The following is a 15,755-nucleotide window of genomic DNA, read 5'->3' as shown; positions in this document are numbered from 1 at the left end:
AAAAAAAAAAAAAAACTAACAATGTCACTCTATTCAGTTTTCCCCATCCACAAAATTTAACCATTTCCCAACTTCACCCTTGAAAATGAAATTTTCTCTCCCACTTTCTCTCACATTTTCAATAGAAAAATAAAAAGAAATCTCTCTCTCTCTAACACAACAACAACGACATTGCTCAAACCCCAACCCAAAATCTTCACACCAGCACACAGCATAGGGCTTCGTTCCCCTCCAAACCCTCTCTCTCTCTCTCTCTCTCACACTTTCTCTCTCATCTTTGTCTCTCTCTCTGGACATTATCGGATCTGATTCGCAAACCGAAACCCACAAAGGTACTTCCAGGTCCTTCCTTGTCCGATCCCTTTCGAATTCAACGACTCTGCACGCAGATCGCGATCAATCGAAGCAGCGCTCCGTTTCTTCCGATCCGTCCTACGCCGCCGCCGCCACCGCCGTCGACGAAAAAGAAGTAGAAGTAGAAGAAGATGACGATGAATCCTGTGTCGTTTTGAGATGGGAATGCCCAAAGCCGAGCGATGAGATGAGCAAAACAGGGGACGAAGAAGACGAAGACGAGTGCTTCTACGAGTCCCTTGATCGCATTGTCTCCTCGTCTTGCTCTTGCTCCACTTCCAACTCCGATTCCGAACAAGAACAAGAACAAGAAGAAGAAGCAAACGCCAAGAACATCTCCAATTCCAATCCCAATTATGATCGCCATTTCCCTATCCCTAAGTTCCCAATGCGCGTCTCGCACTACGACGTTTGGATCTCCGAGCCCTCCTCCGTCTCCGAACGTCGCCGTCGCCTCCTCCGGGAGATGGGCCTCAGCCATGACCCTTCTCTCTCCCGAGCAAAACCCACCGACGACGGCTGTGGAGAGTTCGGGCGATCGGCGTCGTCGGATCAGTTGACTCGCCAGAGACAGGCCGCCGGGATGGTCCGATCGAAATCCGACGGCAGCGATCAGTGTAATTGTTCTTGTTCTTGTTCTTGTTCTTCTCCTTCTACTTGTTGTACTTCCTCTTCTGCTGCTGCTTTTGTTCGTTCTTCTTGTCCAATTCTTTCGATTCGTACGGTCTCGGACGAGGCCGGTTCATTTGTAAATAATAATGTCAACGACAAAAACAACATCAACAATCAGAACTCTTGTACTAGTTTTTCCAAATCGCGGAGTGGCGAGAGCAATGGATCTCCCGTAGCCGATGCCTCTTCGCTGAATAAACCGCCCCTGGGGAAGAATTTTAAGAGGGCCGTGGATGAGATTCGAACTGGCAATCCCGATCCCAATTTGAATCCCGCATTGTCGTCGAGTTCTTTGGCGAATTCGAATAGGAATTTTGGGAATGGCGGTGGTGAAGACGAGGAAGTTTCCGAGTATAATGGGAGTGATGAAAGAACCGATGAGCCCCAAGTGTGTACAATTAGGGATCTTGATAACGGGAAAGAGTTTGTTGTGAATGAGGTTAGGGAAGATGGGACGTGGAAGAAGCTTAAAGAAGTCGGGACTGGGAGGCAGTTGACCATGGAGGAGTTTCAGATGTGTGTGGGGCATTCTCCTATTGTTCAAGAATTGATGAGAAGGCAAAATGTGGAAGAGGGCAATAAGGATTGTTCTGATTCGAATGTCAATGGGGTTAGTGGGGGATGTTCTAAATCGAAGAAGAAAGCGAGTTGGTTTAAGAGCATAAAAAGTGTTGCAAACACCATGAGGGGACAGAAGGAGAGGAGAAGCAGTGACGAGAGAGATACTTCATCGGAGAAGGGCGGTCGAAGGTCAAGCTCTGCCACTGATGATAGCCAAGATGCTTCTTTTCATGGTCCTGAGAGAGTGAGGATTAGGCAGTATGGAAAGTCGTCTAAGGAGCTCACTGCTCTTTATAAGAGCCAAGAGATTCAGGCGCATAATGGGTCCATATGGAGTATTAAGTTTAGTTTGGATGGGAGGTACTTAGCAAGTGCAGGTGAGGACTGTGTCATTCACGTTTGGCAGGTTGTGGAAACGGAGAGAAAGGGGGACTTGTTAATGGATAAAACAGATGATAGTAACTTGAATATGTTCTTTGTTGCCAATGGATCACCTGAACCAACTTCCTTGTCTCCGAATGTGGAGAACAACCCAGAGAAAAAGAGAAGAGGGAGGGCGTCCATAAGTCGGAAATCATTGAGCTTGGATCATATTTATGTGCCGGAGACCGTCTTTGCACTATCAGAAAAGCCCATTTGTTCGTTCCAAGGACATCTCGATGATGTTCTTGATCTCTCATGGTCCAAATCCCAGGTTTGTTACTATTCTGCTTCTCTGGTAGATAGACCTGTTGAGCACTGCCATTAAGTCAATTGTGTAGAGTAATTTGATGGTTTATACCTTTTTGCAAAAGCACTATTTACCCTATCCTTTTCTGTACTGTATATTTTTTTATTATTAATCTCGGGAGCTATGAGTTCATTAGTGCACCTTGATATACTGGGGTACAGTCCCATTGTTGAAGCCGTATCTGTTAAACGCACAATATAATCTTAACGTGTCAGTCTAAAGTTTGTTTTAAGTAGAAAACCTCTATCCTTGGACCTTGGCTGCTATCGATTATCAAAGGTTCTATGGAAAACGATTAATTGCTTTTTCTGATTCATTTTGTCATACGAGAAACGGAGATTTGAATGCATTTCTTCATGTGATTATTTTTTAATGATGATTATTGTAGTAATTGGTATCTTTATGAATGCATCTTATATTTGGACTGTGTGGACTGAAGGTGTGTTTCTCTCTAGACATCTTCATGGGTATCCTAAATAACTTCTGGTATTGGAAATGCTAACCATAACGAACCTTTAACCTAGTAAACTATGAAAAATTGTTGTTGATATTAGGTAAGCCCAAAATAAGAAATATAATAGGCAAAGAGGAGACTTTACCCATCGAAGCTTGAAGGAAAAAGGGTGTTTTAGATGTGTTTTTACAGCATCAGTAGAAGACTGGAAAATTAAAGGATGTGTTCGTGTTTCTTAGCCGTTTGGGAAAGTTGTGATGTAATACGTGCGAATAAGAATAGAAGAATATCGCTGGCGACCTTATAACTGTAGTTGGACATGGGTGTAGAAGGCGAATCATTTCTTTATCCTGATTTTATGCCTTGGGCAGAAAAGACCCTTTTTAATGGGGTTTAAAAAAGAGGAATTGTACGATTTTGATGTGCAGATGAAGAATGGTAGATTGAATATTAAGGTTTGGTGATGAACGGAAAGACGGTAAAGATGCTAACAGGTAGAATTTTTTATGTGTTGTTATCTCCTCCCAGAGAGCTTGTTGGAGTTGTCTCAAATGTAAGGAACTTCTTAAAATTGTGAGAGTGAAACAGAAACCAAAGTTACCTGCAATCGTACCCATGAACAAATAAACAAGTGTTCCAGAATTATCAGAACGAGAGAGCCATCGGATCTTTTTCTTCCCCGTTTAATCCAATAAAACGAACTACCTTATTAGTGGGTAGAGATACACCTATGAGATCACAATGATAGAAGTGGTGATATTATGCATTGATAAAAAATGTGTTGCTGTGTTAAGTCCTCTTAATTGTGATTAGCTTTCTATTGATAAGCCTGACTCTGAAGCAATGATTTGATTTGTTTATACTTCAAAAATTTGATGTTCTCAAGAATCGAAGATTTTAGACGCACTATAAGATTCAGAAAAAGGAATTTTATGTGCGTATTATTTCTTTTAAAATACTAAATGCTTTTTTGAAAGGGATCCCAGAGGAAAGTTTCCTTTGTATATTCATTTCATTGTAGCATTGGCTTTAGGCTGTCATTCTAAGCTTCTATTTCTGTTTTTATTTCGCCTCAGCACTTGCTCTCATCTTCAATGGACAAAACAGTGCGCCTGTGGCATTTGTCTAGCCAGTCTTGTTTGAAGATATTTTCACACAGTGATTATGGTAAGTACTTATATAGCTGCATTGTCTTCTTCATTAAAAAAAAAAGGTGTTGTGGTTTGTTCTTTAAATTGAGTAATTGTTGCACGAACATGGCAAGGATAAATGGGCTCTTTGATTTCTTGGGGGTTGACCTTTTTGTAATTTTTGCTTGGTTGCATTTTAATATATATTTTCAAACATAGTAGCAGACGCATAAATCAGTCAATGAAATTATGGTTTCACGTTTCTTATAGGTTCATAGAGAGTCTGATAGTTTGTCCTTTCATGTAAATGCGCGTGGTCAAATTTAGTAAGAAATAAATTTCTTTTTCTTTTTCACCTCTCCTTCATTTGTTTCTAATGACTCGTTTGTGCATTCCTTGACACAGTAACTTGCATCCAGTTTAACCCTGTTGATGATAGATACTTCATCAGCGGATCACTTGATGCCAAGGTTCGCATATGGAGCATTCCTGATCGTCAAGTTGTTGATTGGAATGATCTGCATGAGATGGTCACTGCTGCTTGCTACACCCCTGATGGTCAGGTTGGGATTATTTTTGTACCTGTTATAATGAGATATATTTGAGTTGAATTTTGGCGCTCACGTAACTTTTGTTGGTCTGAAGGGTGCACTAGTTGGTTCATACAAAGGGAGCTGCCGTTTATACAACACATCTGGTACTTATCACTCTCTCTCTCTCTTCATTCGTTTGTGGGACCCATATGCCTTAGTTTAATTTTTCTGTAACCCTGACAATCAAGTAACAGTGATCTTTTCTGACATGTTTTCAGAGAATAAGTTACAACAAAAGAGCCAAATTAATCTGCAGAACAAGAAAAAGAAATCTCATCACAAGAAAATCACTGGGTTCCAGGTAATTTATTAGCTCTACTCTTTTACCAGTTTCAATTATTCATGAAGCAATTAAGACAGGACCCTGGTTACCATTTTCTTTCCTTGCACGGTTCATTTCATGTTATCTTTGAGCTGCAAGTTTGCTTGATTCTTTTTCAGTTGCTGATCAGTTTCAGTGAACAGTTTGCACCAGGGAGTTCATCAGAAGTACTCATCACGTCCTCGGATTCACGAATCAGGGTTGTTGATGGTGCTGATCTGGTCCACAAGTTCAAAGGTGAGAACAAAATGTGATGACATTTTTTGGTGTTATTTGTAGGCTTAAGAAAATGCATATGGTGCAATCTTTTACTCTCCAAACCTGATCCCTGTCTTATCAATAATCAAGAAAGAAGTAATGAAGCAGAGACATTGATTTTTGTAGCTTGATGAAGATGTCACTAGATCTAATTACACTCAATAGTTTCATAATTTAAAAGGTCCTGTTGCTGCTGATTTCGTCTCAGGATTTCGAAACACAAATACGCAGATTTCAGCCTCCCTCACAACCAATGGCAGATATGTGGTGGCTGCTAGTGAGGATTCTCATGTGTATATATGGAAGCATGAAGCCGATTCCCGGCCCAGCAGAAGCAAAGGGGTAACAGTCACTCGCTCTTATGAGCATTTCCACTGTCAAGATGTATCAGTGGCCATCCCTTGGCCTGGGATGGCCGATACGTGGGGACTTCAAGATGAGGAGCAAACCCCTCTTGACAACAGTCTGGATGAAGTCTCCACAGCCAACCATCCCCCAACACCTGTTGAGGAGGCTATTGCCGACGAGGGTTCACGATCAGCTTCTGGTTGCAGCAATAGTCCTCTTCACGGGACCATTTGTAGTGCATCTAACAATTATTTCTTCGACAGAATCGCAGCAACGTGGCCAGAGGAGAAACTTCTGTTAGCAACTAAAAACCGGAGCCCTCGTGTTAGCGTTGATTTTAGCAGCAACGGGGTAAGCCAAAACATGTCAGCCTGGGGTATGGTGATTGTAACCGCCGGTCTTCGTGGGGAAATTAGAACTTTCCAAAATTTTGGGTTGCCAATTAAGATTTAAGGGTGAAAAAGATAAAGAACCGAGACCCTTGAGCATTGGAGGGAAAATGGAGATGCAAAACGAAAAGGTCAAGAGTTCATTTTTCCCCAGATAGTTGGCAAAATTGTGTACAGAGAGAGAGAGAGACATTGGGTGAGATTTGTAATATTAGCGGAGTTGCATTTCTTTCTATGTTCTTGTTGCCTGTCGGATGTGCAGCCTCAGATGGGAGAGCCTGTCCGACTGCGTCAAGAATGAAAATAGATTTGTTAAAAGAGAGGGAAAAAAAAAAAAAAGGGAACTACACAATGAATTTAGAAAAAAAAAAAAAAAAAAAAAGAAACCCCGATGGGATTTGTGTAATCGGGAATTGTAGAGTTATGAGCATGGCAAAAGCCATATTGAATTAAAAATGGAAATTCTTTTACTATTTATTTTTTACAATTCCCTCTCAATAATTACATTAATTGGAGAACCTAACGGAAGAGTTTTCACGTCTTTACGGTTGATTTGACGAAGTGGTGGCCTTTGTCAAATCGATGTGTCCCTCATCTAACTATTTGATAAGCATTCACCAAACAATAATAATAACTTTCAAAAAAATGATAATAATAATATGAAGTTTTTGATAAAACAGGTACTTCCTAATAAATAACGAAATGGTGCATCGCCTTTCTTCTGAACCGATTATAGATAAATACCAAAACTTCATATTTGTTGATATGTAAGTAATGAACTGTGAAAATGGCAATTAGGCTCCGTTGTAAAATTCGACAAAGTTAGAGGGAGAAAATTCAAGCACAGAATCTCTAATGATTTTTCCTAATGCTTCTCATGATACTCATTTTCAAGGATGAAAACAATCAGAAATAGTAGAAAATAGGTCAATATGAAAAGCTTAAGAAAGTATATAGGCAAACTTTTAGTTATAAAAATTAATAGGCCATAACTTATCAAGTTATGATTCATAACCAGATAAGTTATGGACAAAAACTGTGAATTATGGACAATAACTTGTCAAGTTATGGTTCATAACCAGACAAATTATGGACGAAAACAGTAATTTAACATATTTATTAACTTATATAAACTATTAACCTATTAATTTTAATTCATCTCAAGTCTTAACTTATTTCCTTCTTTCTCCCAAAAACAATTAGCAAAGTATATGGCCCATTCCATTGCTTGCTCTTCAACTTGGTTATGGTCCTATGGAGCATCTAATGGGCTTAACTTATTTGGGCCTGGTCACCCCAGAGGTGTAGGCCTGGTTTACTATCTACACCCTGATCCATAATTTTTAGCCCAGAAATGCTCTCCACCAAAAGTGGGCCCCACTCAAAGATCAAAGATGTTGGGAAATCTTCGAAGAATCCCAGAATGTAGCTAAGCTAAGCTAATCTGCTAAAAAAAAAATCCTAATCCTCGAGATTATGTGCCCCCACTACTGGTCTCTTTCAACATCTCATGCACAGCCCATAAACTGCAGGGAATGGGACATTTTCGATGATCTGACCAAAATGTCCTTTGCTTGTCTTCCAAAACCTCAAACTGGCCAAAGAGAAAAAGGTAAAAAATATCAAAACGAAATCCAAAACTCAAAATCTCATTGGTTGGACGAAATTGATAGTGGCAGACTCACATGCTGCAAATTATCTTATCCACTCATATCCCAAATTTTTTATTTTTATTTTAAAAACACTCCTTTTCCTCTTACTGCTAAAATCTGCCAAATATAACACTATATATAAGTAAGTAAAGCTTGGTTTCTCTTTCAAAAGCTAAGTTGAGTTCCAATTTTGCGTCGTTACCAAAAAAGTGAAAGAAATAGAAAATAATTAGAAAAAACTTAGTCCAAAGAGGTTAAGCAGTTTACTCTGCTAGTGGTAATGGCTCTTCAGGCTGCAGCTTTGGTTCCCTCTGCTTTCTCTGTCCCCAAAGAGGTCCGTTAATACTTAATATTAAATTTTGTCTTCAGAAACAAATATTATTATTGTGTATATGTATTTCTTTTGTTGCTGTTGTGAATAAAGGGGCAGTTAATACTGACGTTTTGAGAGATGGGTTTTGCTTTGCAGGCCAAGACTGGTGCTTCTTTCAAGGATTCATGTCTATTTGGAGTTTCTCTCTCCGACCATGTCAAAGCTGAATTCGGCTCTGTTGGACTCAGGAGCAAGGTTAGTTTTACACATTATATTTTCTCTTTCTTTGTTTCATTTTTGGTTTATAGTAGTATTGTTTTCTGGACATTAATCTTGGGACGTGTCATATAATTGGACATAATTTCATTTTTTTTCTTACACTACTAGTTACTACAAAAAACAGTGACATTTTGTTATCATTTTGGAATTCACTTCAAAAAGTAAGCTTCTAGTATGTCAATGTCATCTTTGATTGTATATTTATCTGAAGGGGAAAAAAAAAAGCTGAATTTTCACTACTGATAGTTTATATAGGACCCACAAAAATGTTAATGGATAAACCCTCATACATGTATCCCTATATCATAATGGCAAAATATTTAACTTCACTTCTACATAATCATAAGATTTTTTTTTTAATTTTATTTTTTGTGTTTCTCCCTGCATTGTAGAGAGAATTCAACTTGAGAACTGGAGTAGTCAGGGCACAAACAACTGCCACCACGACCCCATCAGTGACTAAAGCAGGAGCAGAGGGGAAGAAGACTCTAAGAAAGGGCAGCGTCATCATCACCGGTGCCTCCTCGGGGCTTGGTCTAGCCACAGCCAAGGCTCTGGCTGAGACAGGAAAATGGCACGTGATCATGGCCTGCAGGGACTTCCTCAAGGCCGAAAGAGCGGCCAAGTCCGCCGGCGTTGCCAAGGAAAACTATACCATCATGCACTTGGACCTGGCCTCCCTCGACAGCGTCCGCCAATTCGTCGATAACTTCAGGCGCTCTGGTCGCCCGCTCGATGTTCTGGTGTGCAATGCTGCTGTCTACCAGCCAACTGCCAAGGAACCTTCCTTCACTGCTGAAGGGTTTGAGCTCAGTGTCGGGACTAACCACCTAGGTCATTTTCTGCTCTCGAGGTTGCTGCTTGAGGATCTCGAAAAATCTGATTACCCTTCCAAGAGACTCATCATTGTTGGCTCCATTACAGGTAGATCACAATTTACATCAACAAACAATGTGCCTTGAATGAATGATTATTGTTATATTTTGATCCTTTTCCTTTGCCTAATGTTTGTTAATATGCACAAGCTTAATGCATACCTTGAAAAGTTTTCAATGCCATTCAAGAATATGTAGGAGTTAATAGAATGCCTTTTTATGACATATTTGGAGATATAGTAGAAATGCACGAAACTCATTTGTAACAAAGAATTTGCATTCTATTTTGCATACCATATGAGTCATACTTAACATGCTAAAGGCTAAATATGATACAGGGAACACAAACACTTTGGCGGGGAATGTACCTCCAAAGGCCAACTTGGGTGACTTGAGGGGACTTGCAGGAGGCTTAACCGGGCTAAACACCTCGCCCATGATCGACGGAGGAAGCTTCGATGGTGCCAAGGCCTACAAGGACAGCAAAGTCTGCAATATGCTCACCATGCAAGAGTTCCACAGGCGATACCATGAGGAGACCGGCGTTGCATTTGCTTCCCTTTACCCTGGCTGCATTGCCACAACCGGCTTGTTCAGAGAGCACATTCCTCTGTTCAGGCTTCTCTTCCCTCCGTTCCAGAAGTACATCACAAAGGGCTTTGTCTCGGAAGAGGAATCCGGCAAAAGACTTGCTCAGGTAAGGAACTGGCAATAACTTAAGCTTCTGGAAGATTGGAAATCTAACATGGTATCAGATCAATCCTTTTATAACATTAACTTGTGAAAATGGCTTGTGTTTTGACTCAGGTTGTGAGCGATCCGAGCTTGACAAAGTCGGGGGTTTACTGGAGCTGGAACAAGGATTCAGCTTCGTTTGAGAACCAATTGTCTCAGGAAGCTAGTGATTCAGAAAAGGCTCGCAAAGTGTGGGAAATCAGTGAGAAGCTTGTAGGCTTGGCCTAATTTGAAACTTTCTTGTTAACTAAATCTAAATTTGACTTGATGAAGAGGTCAAGAAGGATGGTTTCAGCAGTTAAGAGAGTCCTTTTGTGAGTGCGGGGTTTGAATTTTTAGAAGCTATGATGATGTTTGTGCAGAGAAAATTTTCTGTTGTAGATGAGTAGGCGTTTTGTTAAAGTTATGAATAAAAATCATTCGCACCTTTGCAAAGTGCATATCAATCTAAGAGTTGCATCTTTTTTGCCTCTTTCAAATGGTCGAACAATCGAATTGTTTCAGGCCCCGAAAAGAAGAAAATGACAACAACAGAATTGAATAAAAAATCAGAACAAGATTTGTGGCTAAATCTGTTAATAGTTTATAAAATATTATGACTGAAAGACCATGCGACAACACTTCCTCCGTTTAACAAAGAATTCTAACAATGGGGCTACATTAAAATTTGGGAGACAAAGTAAGAGTTTTAAAATTTAAGAACCAAAGTGAGAATGAGGCTAGAATATTAGAAGCACAAGTAAGAATAATAATAATAAAAAAAATACTCTTTTACCAATATTCAATTTGTTTGCCCTTTTTTTTTTTTTTTGGGTAAGCAAGTTTATTCCATGCCTTTATTTAGGGAAACAAAAGGTCACCAACAGAATAAAATGAGTTGCCATTTCACTTTTAATTAATTTCAACGAAAAGGGATCATACCTAGGATAGTGAAACGGACATTATGGAAGTTGAGTTTTCTTATGATTTCTCTACTATTGGCGCAAGTACTGGAAAGATTATCAACCAAAACTCTTCAAGTATCAACCAAAACTCTTCAAGCTTCTTCAGGATCTGAGTGTATAAAAAAGAGTACCGCTTTAAGCACAAATTTGTTACCGCCTTATTGAAGTGTTGCCAACTTACCATTCATTGACCAAAATTTTCAAAACGCTCTCTTTCAATACCATGTTCAACAACAAATTTTTCAGGACACGGGAAGTTTTCAAGTTGTAGTTATTTCTTTTAGATTCTTATAACATTTAACAGTATTTCAGTCTCATACAGTGGGTTTATTATACATATAATTCTAACATATACAATAACTTTATATCACACATACATCTACTCTCCCTAATACATACAAAAAAACAACTTAAAGTTCATAAGCGGGAAACCGGGCCTCAGATGGTTCAGTCATATCTAGAAAGAGATGAGCCATCCCTCCAATACCTTCAAACAGTGAATAGGGATGGTCACCCCCATGCATTCTTCCCTCAGATATGAGTTTTCGAGCTCTGTCATGTAGGAAGCAAGCAAATGCTTTAGCCTTGTACAAGTATTCCACCTTCCCCGTCAACCGGTAGAGTGCAAGAAAGACGTATGCATTTCCACTGATGCCATGGCAGATACCAACTCGCTTTAGCAGCCCCCGTTCCCAAACAACGTCCCCTGCGTCCATAGCTGCTTGTAGAAATTGCTTATCTTCAAACACCTAAGGATTTAAGAAATCATAAAATAAAATAAAAAGGTGTCATCCCGGAAATGTTGTGGCCCATTAAGTAAAAGGAAATTTCTACTAAGCTTGTTATCAAGGAAAATGGCAATTTAAGATACAGGCCCACAATAGTTTGGTGTTAATGCCTATGAGGACAAGAAAAAAATAGTAAAGCGTATGGAAATATAAAACATGGAAAAGAGGATAAAGCCTAAATTCTATTTATTCATTTCTTGCACCGTCAGGCAATATGCTGGGAAAGAATTACCTCAGCTGCCTTCACAAGGGTAAGAGCAACTCCAGGAGCACCATGGCACCAGTGCACAAGACGGTCTGACTCGCTTCCTTCACTTGAAGGATAGTTGCCACTCGGGAAACAGTTCTTAATCATGTAGCGTAGTGTACCCTTGACATCCTCCGCCTCGTCAGATTTCAGTTCCATGTCCATCAAGACATGCATGATCCCTGCTAGTCCATGGGCCGCACCCCAGTATTTCTTCCCATGCCATTCATACATCAAGGGGCATTTGCCTTTCTTGGCCAATTTTCGACCAGCCTTTATGATCTCATCTACAACTGATCTCTAGACAAATTTCGTTCCCAATTTAATAGCAAATCAGTTCAATCCTCTAGAGAGACAATCAAGCAGAAAAATATAGAGAGAGAATTTGCCTTACTCTAAGGGTATTAGAAATTGTGCCGTTGCCAATATGATGGTTTATGAATGAAGAGGCCCATAAGAACCCCGCTCTTCCATATAGTAATTCATTTGGCAAGTCACTAGAAAGTTTAATCTGCTCAAAGGTAGAAAAATGAATATGATCAATGGGAACAAAGGGTAATTAGCTTTGGGGGACAATGTCATCATTGACAGGTTAAATTCTATAAAATCAATTACCTCTTTGAATTGTGTTATGTAATGACCAAGTAGCCTTTCATCACCGGCATGCTTTGCTGCAACAGCACCTAGAGCACAAACACTGGCTCGTCCACACAGGAAAGTCACGCGGCTGCAACTCCATGCATTCAAGTTAAACCACTCACTTAAAATGCAGGAAACTAAAATAAAACAGAAAAAATCCAAGTGATCAATTCCATGGACCTCAGATTATAAAGCACTAATCAATCCGAACATGTATTGCTTTTCAGAAAGAATCATCAGAATAATTAAGGTAGCAAATCCAAGTTCTAACAAAGAGTCAAAGAGGATCTCATTTTTCATATCATAATCCTAATGATATAGGGCCAGAGCTAGGGCCAGGACGGCAATCTTAGCTAGTGTGGGTGAAATAAAGGGGACAAAAAAATAAAAAATAAAAATAAAAATAAAGGAGAGAGAGACACAGCAATCACTCTTCAACAAATGAAGGAAAAATTCAAGAATCAACCAATAAAGGAAACAATCAAGAAGAGATCACAACTCACTCTCAATCATAATCATGGCCATATTAAAATCCGTTTGACAACTCGTAATTTCCTCTATATGACTGATTGAACATATAATTTTAGGATCATTATTGCTTATTATTCGAAAGTAATCTTTCTGTACATTTCTGTTTCAATTGTTTTCATATTATCAGAGGAGGAGGTCCTGAAGCTCAAACCCTATAATTGCACAACTAAAGCAGAAAAAGTCCAACTAATTTAAAGAAACCCATGCATAAAGTGAATTCCTCAACAGATAAGACTACTCGTTTTTCTCGACAATATCTTGGATTCGCAATGCGCGGGCTATAAGCCTAGCTATATGGGCAATACACTTTGTGAGAGATTCATATGCCACCCGATGATGCAGCCTCCCGGAGTTAGGTTATTTGAGTACACCACCCTCTATCCTATAACGCTTTTTCTTTAGGGAAAAAAGGAATCCTCAATGGATAACCAAGGGAACCAACAGAGTAAATTCAATTTAAAAGCAACATCAAGCAATAACTTTTCACCAACCATAATTTCCAAAGAGCAAGTTAGCTGAGCACGTATACGAGGATATAGAAACATCACCTAGAATCTCTGGAGGCAGAATCACAAGCCTTAACAATCTCCAAGCACAATTTAAGATCATTTGCATTCTTGGTAACTTGATAAGCTTTGAAGGCCAAGTAAGCCGTTCCAAGCGCCCCAGTATACACAGTATAATCTTGTACACGCTTTCCACTCAAAACCCATGTCTCTCTCACCACCTGAAACCCAAAAATTACGTATTTTCCTCAATCCCACACCATAAAAGACCAAAAACCTGAAAACCCATAATTTAGTTTTCAATTTTCACAAGGCCTCCTCACTTACCGAACAGCTCCAAAATATAAACATACCCAATTGAAGGAGGGAAGAAAAAGAAAAAAAAAAAGAGCTCAAAGTTTACTTGAATGTGCATGGAAATAATACCGTGTCTTTAAGCTCCAAAGCCGAGCTTCTGAGGCTGTCGGAGAAAGTTTTGTAGGGAAGGGAGAGAAGCTTCGTGAGCGGGTCTACGGCTGCTTCAGACGACGTCTCGCCGACTGGCTTCTCTGCTAAGAAGTTGGGCATCACGTTTTGGAAGAATCTATCAGCCATCTCTCTACTATCTCTAACAACAAACAACACACTCACACGAAAGAGGTAGAATGAGATGCGTCGCTTCTCTTCATGGCTTTTTTGTTCCGTTAGTACACTCGAGACCTCCTTTACTTCGCTTTTTAGCCCAAAAAAAAAAAAAAAATTAGATAAGATTGTTTATGAGAGTTTTTTACTATAGAAAAACTAATTTTAATTTTATGTGAAAGTTTTTTACTGTAACAAAAAAGTTAAGGCTTGTTCTTTTGGAGTTTAACTTGAGTATAATCCTTGAGTTGAATTTGAGTTATAACTTGAGTTGAACTTGTAACTTGAGTTTGTGTTTGGTTGTGTACATTTGAGTTATGGTTTGAGATAAGAATCTTTTTGAGTTTGTGTTTGAGTGAGTCAAAACTTAAATTTGTATTTAGATAGTATTTTAAAAACTCAATGCTGATGAAAAATTTTAATAGAGTATATGGGTCGGGTTTTATTCGTCTTTTCGTTGTCAACGCATAGAAAAAAAAATCATCTCAGTCAGAATTAAAACGAAAAAGTTATAACATTTTTAAAAATAAAAAAAATATTATTCATTAATTTGAGTTCGAGTTTCTGAACTCGAGTTGAAGGGGAAACTTGAACTTGAGTTTTAGTCATAAACTCGAGTTTGAACTCGAGTTTAAACTCGAGTTTAAACTTAAAAGAACATGAATTCGAATAAAGTTATAACTCGAGTTGTCTTTTTTTGAGTTTTGCACTCAAAAGAACAAGCCCTTAGATGTGATTGTTTGTGAGAGCTTTTTACTATAGAAAAACTCAAATTCTAAACTCGAATCAGCGAAGTGAATGGGGCCTAAATACGTTTAAATAGAACTCGAATATTTTGAGTCTCAAAAATGATATGCGTTTTGATTTTTTTGGTACGTTAATTTATGGATAAATTAAATTTTTTTACTAAATTTTTATAAAATTACGTAAAAATTAAAAAATATATAAATCTAATAGTTATAAAATCTAATTTATTGATACACAAGCATATTAAAGAATTTCTTATTGAAAAAATATGAGTTTTTATAATATCTAAAAAAATAAATTACTGATAAGTCTCTGTCAAGTTCTATCAAAATTTTTGTATATTAACTATATTTATCGGTTTGAAATTGACCATAAGAAAGTTTTACTAGTGAAAATCCTACAAAAAAATAGATTAGTTAACACAAAATCACAAATGATACCTATATTATTTAATAGGTGACAATTTCATTCCTATTTTTAAATTTTAGTAAAATACTCTCTAAACTCTTTAAATAATTCACACCAATATGTTAACACCTGCCAAATTCATAATAGAAAATCGCACATGATCATCACGTGGCCTTATAATGAGGGGCATTATGAAAAAACATCCTGTTGGCCGAATTTGGAGCTGAAATTGGTTTCTTTTTGTGCCAATTACTAAATAAATGTTCGACAAATTATACGGTTGTCTCTTAAATTATAAGTATTGTCACAAAATGCCTCTCAAATTTTAATTTTAGTTTTTTTCTCTAAACTTTATCAGTGCTTGTAGTTTTCTCCCTCTTCTGTTAAATTCTTAATGGAAAATATCATGGTAAAAATTTCACAAAAGAACTTATTATGTTAAGATTTTTAACATAATAACATGTATTATACAAATAATTAGTGTTATTTAAATAATTTAGTAAATAATTATTCTGTTAGTTTTTCCTTATGCAATAATATAAAAGTGCAATTACACAATAAAAATTATTATTTTTTTACTATAACTTTCTTCTTAATTTACTTGACTTAGAAACTTTTGAGATTTATAAATAGAGGAAAACAACATTAACGAAAGTAAC

General features: G+C 38.1%; 3 protein-coding genes across 4 annotated transcripts; 2 read left to right on the top strand and 1 right to left on the bottom strand.

Annotated features, from left to right (window-relative positions):
• Window positions 1-14: 14 nt before the first annotated feature.
• Window positions 15-6,281, top strand: LOC21408357 (WD repeat-containing protein 44). Of its 2 annotated transcripts, none has more exons than XM_024167303.1 (7): window positions 15-2,281; window positions 3,848-3,938; window positions 4,307-4,464; window positions 4,547-4,598; window positions 4,713-4,795; window positions 4,960-5,053; window positions 5,283-6,281. In XM_024167303.1, the coding sequence occupies exons 1-7, from the start codon at window positions 542-544 to the stop codon at window positions 5,873-5,875; spliced, it is 2,811 nt and encodes a 936-aa protein (XP_024023071.1). In that variant the 5' UTR covers window positions 15-541; the 3' UTR covers window positions 5,876-6,281. The 2 variants fall into 2 exon arrangements, with proteins under 2 accessions (XP_024023071.1, XP_024023070.1); XM_024167302.1 differs by having other exon boundaries at window positions 4,936-5,053.
• A 1,306-nt stretch (window positions 6,282-7,587) lies between these two features.
• LOC21408356 (protochlorophyllide reductase, chloroplastic) lies at window positions 7,588-10,111 on the top strand. Its single transcript, XM_010100708.2, has 5 exons — window positions 7,588-7,797; window positions 7,933-8,031; window positions 8,448-8,979; window positions 9,269-9,627; window positions 9,738-10,111. Exons 1-5 carry the CDS (start codon window positions 7,744-7,746, stop codon window positions 9,891-9,893), a joined length of 1,200 nt encoding a protein of 399 aa, XP_010099010.1. The 5' UTR covers window positions 7,588-7,743; the 3' UTR covers window positions 9,894-10,111.
• A 774-nt stretch (window positions 10,112-10,885) lies between these two features.
• On the bottom strand, window positions 10,886-13,988 carry LOC21408355 (lanC-like protein GCL2). Its single transcript, XM_010100707.2, has 6 exons — window positions 13,747-13,988; window positions 13,363-13,541; window positions 12,260-12,371; window positions 12,039-12,155; window positions 11,630-11,944; window positions 10,886-11,358 (listed from the first exon to the last, which is right to left on the bottom strand). Exons 1-6 carry the CDS (start codon window positions 13,912-13,914, stop codon window positions 11,020-11,022), a joined length of 1,230 nt encoding a protein of 409 aa, XP_010099009.1. The 5' UTR covers window positions 13,915-13,988; the 3' UTR covers window positions 10,886-11,019.
• Window positions 13,989-15,755: the final 1,767 nt, after the last annotated feature.

This window comes from Morus notabilis, unplaced genomic scaffold (genome assembly GCF_000414095.1).
Source record: "Morus notabilis unplaced genomic scaffold, ASM41409v2 Scaffold100, whole genome shotgun sequence".
Lineage (NCBI taxonomy): Eukaryota > Viridiplantae > Streptophyta > Magnoliopsida > Rosales > Moraceae > Morus > Morus notabilis.
Note: the sequence above shows the minus strand (reverse complement) of the source record. Positions and strands in the feature narration are given on the sequence as shown.

Bases quoted from the DNA above. Each gene is read 5' to 3' on its own strand.
- LOC21408356 (XM_010100708.2), top strand. From the start codon at position 7,744: ATGGCTCTTCAGGCTGCAGCTTTGGTTCCCTCTGCTTTCTCTGTCCCC. The intron at 7,798-7,932 runs GTCCGTTAATAC...TTTGCTTTGCAG, and splicing joins CTTTCTCTGTCCCCAAAGAG to GCCAAGACTGGTGCTTCTTT. The intron at 8,980-9,268 runs GTAGATCACAAT...AATATGATACAG, and splicing joins CATTGTTGGCTCCATTACAG to GGAACACAAACACTTTGGCG.
- LOC21408357 (XM_024167302.1), top strand. From the start codon at position 542: ATGAGCAAAACAGGGGACGAAGAAGACGAAGACGAGTGCTTCTACGAG. The intron at 2,282-3,847 runs GTTTGTTACTAT...ATTTCGCCTCAG, and splicing joins TCTCATGGTCCAAATCCCAG to CACTTGCTCTCATCTTCAAT. The intron at 4,599-4,712 runs GTACTTATCACT...ACATGTTTTCAG, and splicing joins CCGTTTATACAACACATCTG to AGAATAAGTTACAACAAAAG.
- LOC21408355 (XM_010100707.2), bottom strand. From the start codon at position 13,914: ATGGCTGATAGATTCTTCCAAAACGTGATGCCCAACTTCTTAGCAGAG. The intron at 11,945-12,038 runs GTAAGGCAAATT...AAATTTGTCTAG, and splicing joins CAATTTCTAATACCCTTAGA to AGATCAGTTGTAGATGAGAT. The intron at 11,359-11,629 runs GTAATTCTTTCC...TTAAATCCTTAG, and splicing joins CCCTTGTGAAGGCAGCTGAG to GTGTTTGAAGATAAGCAATT.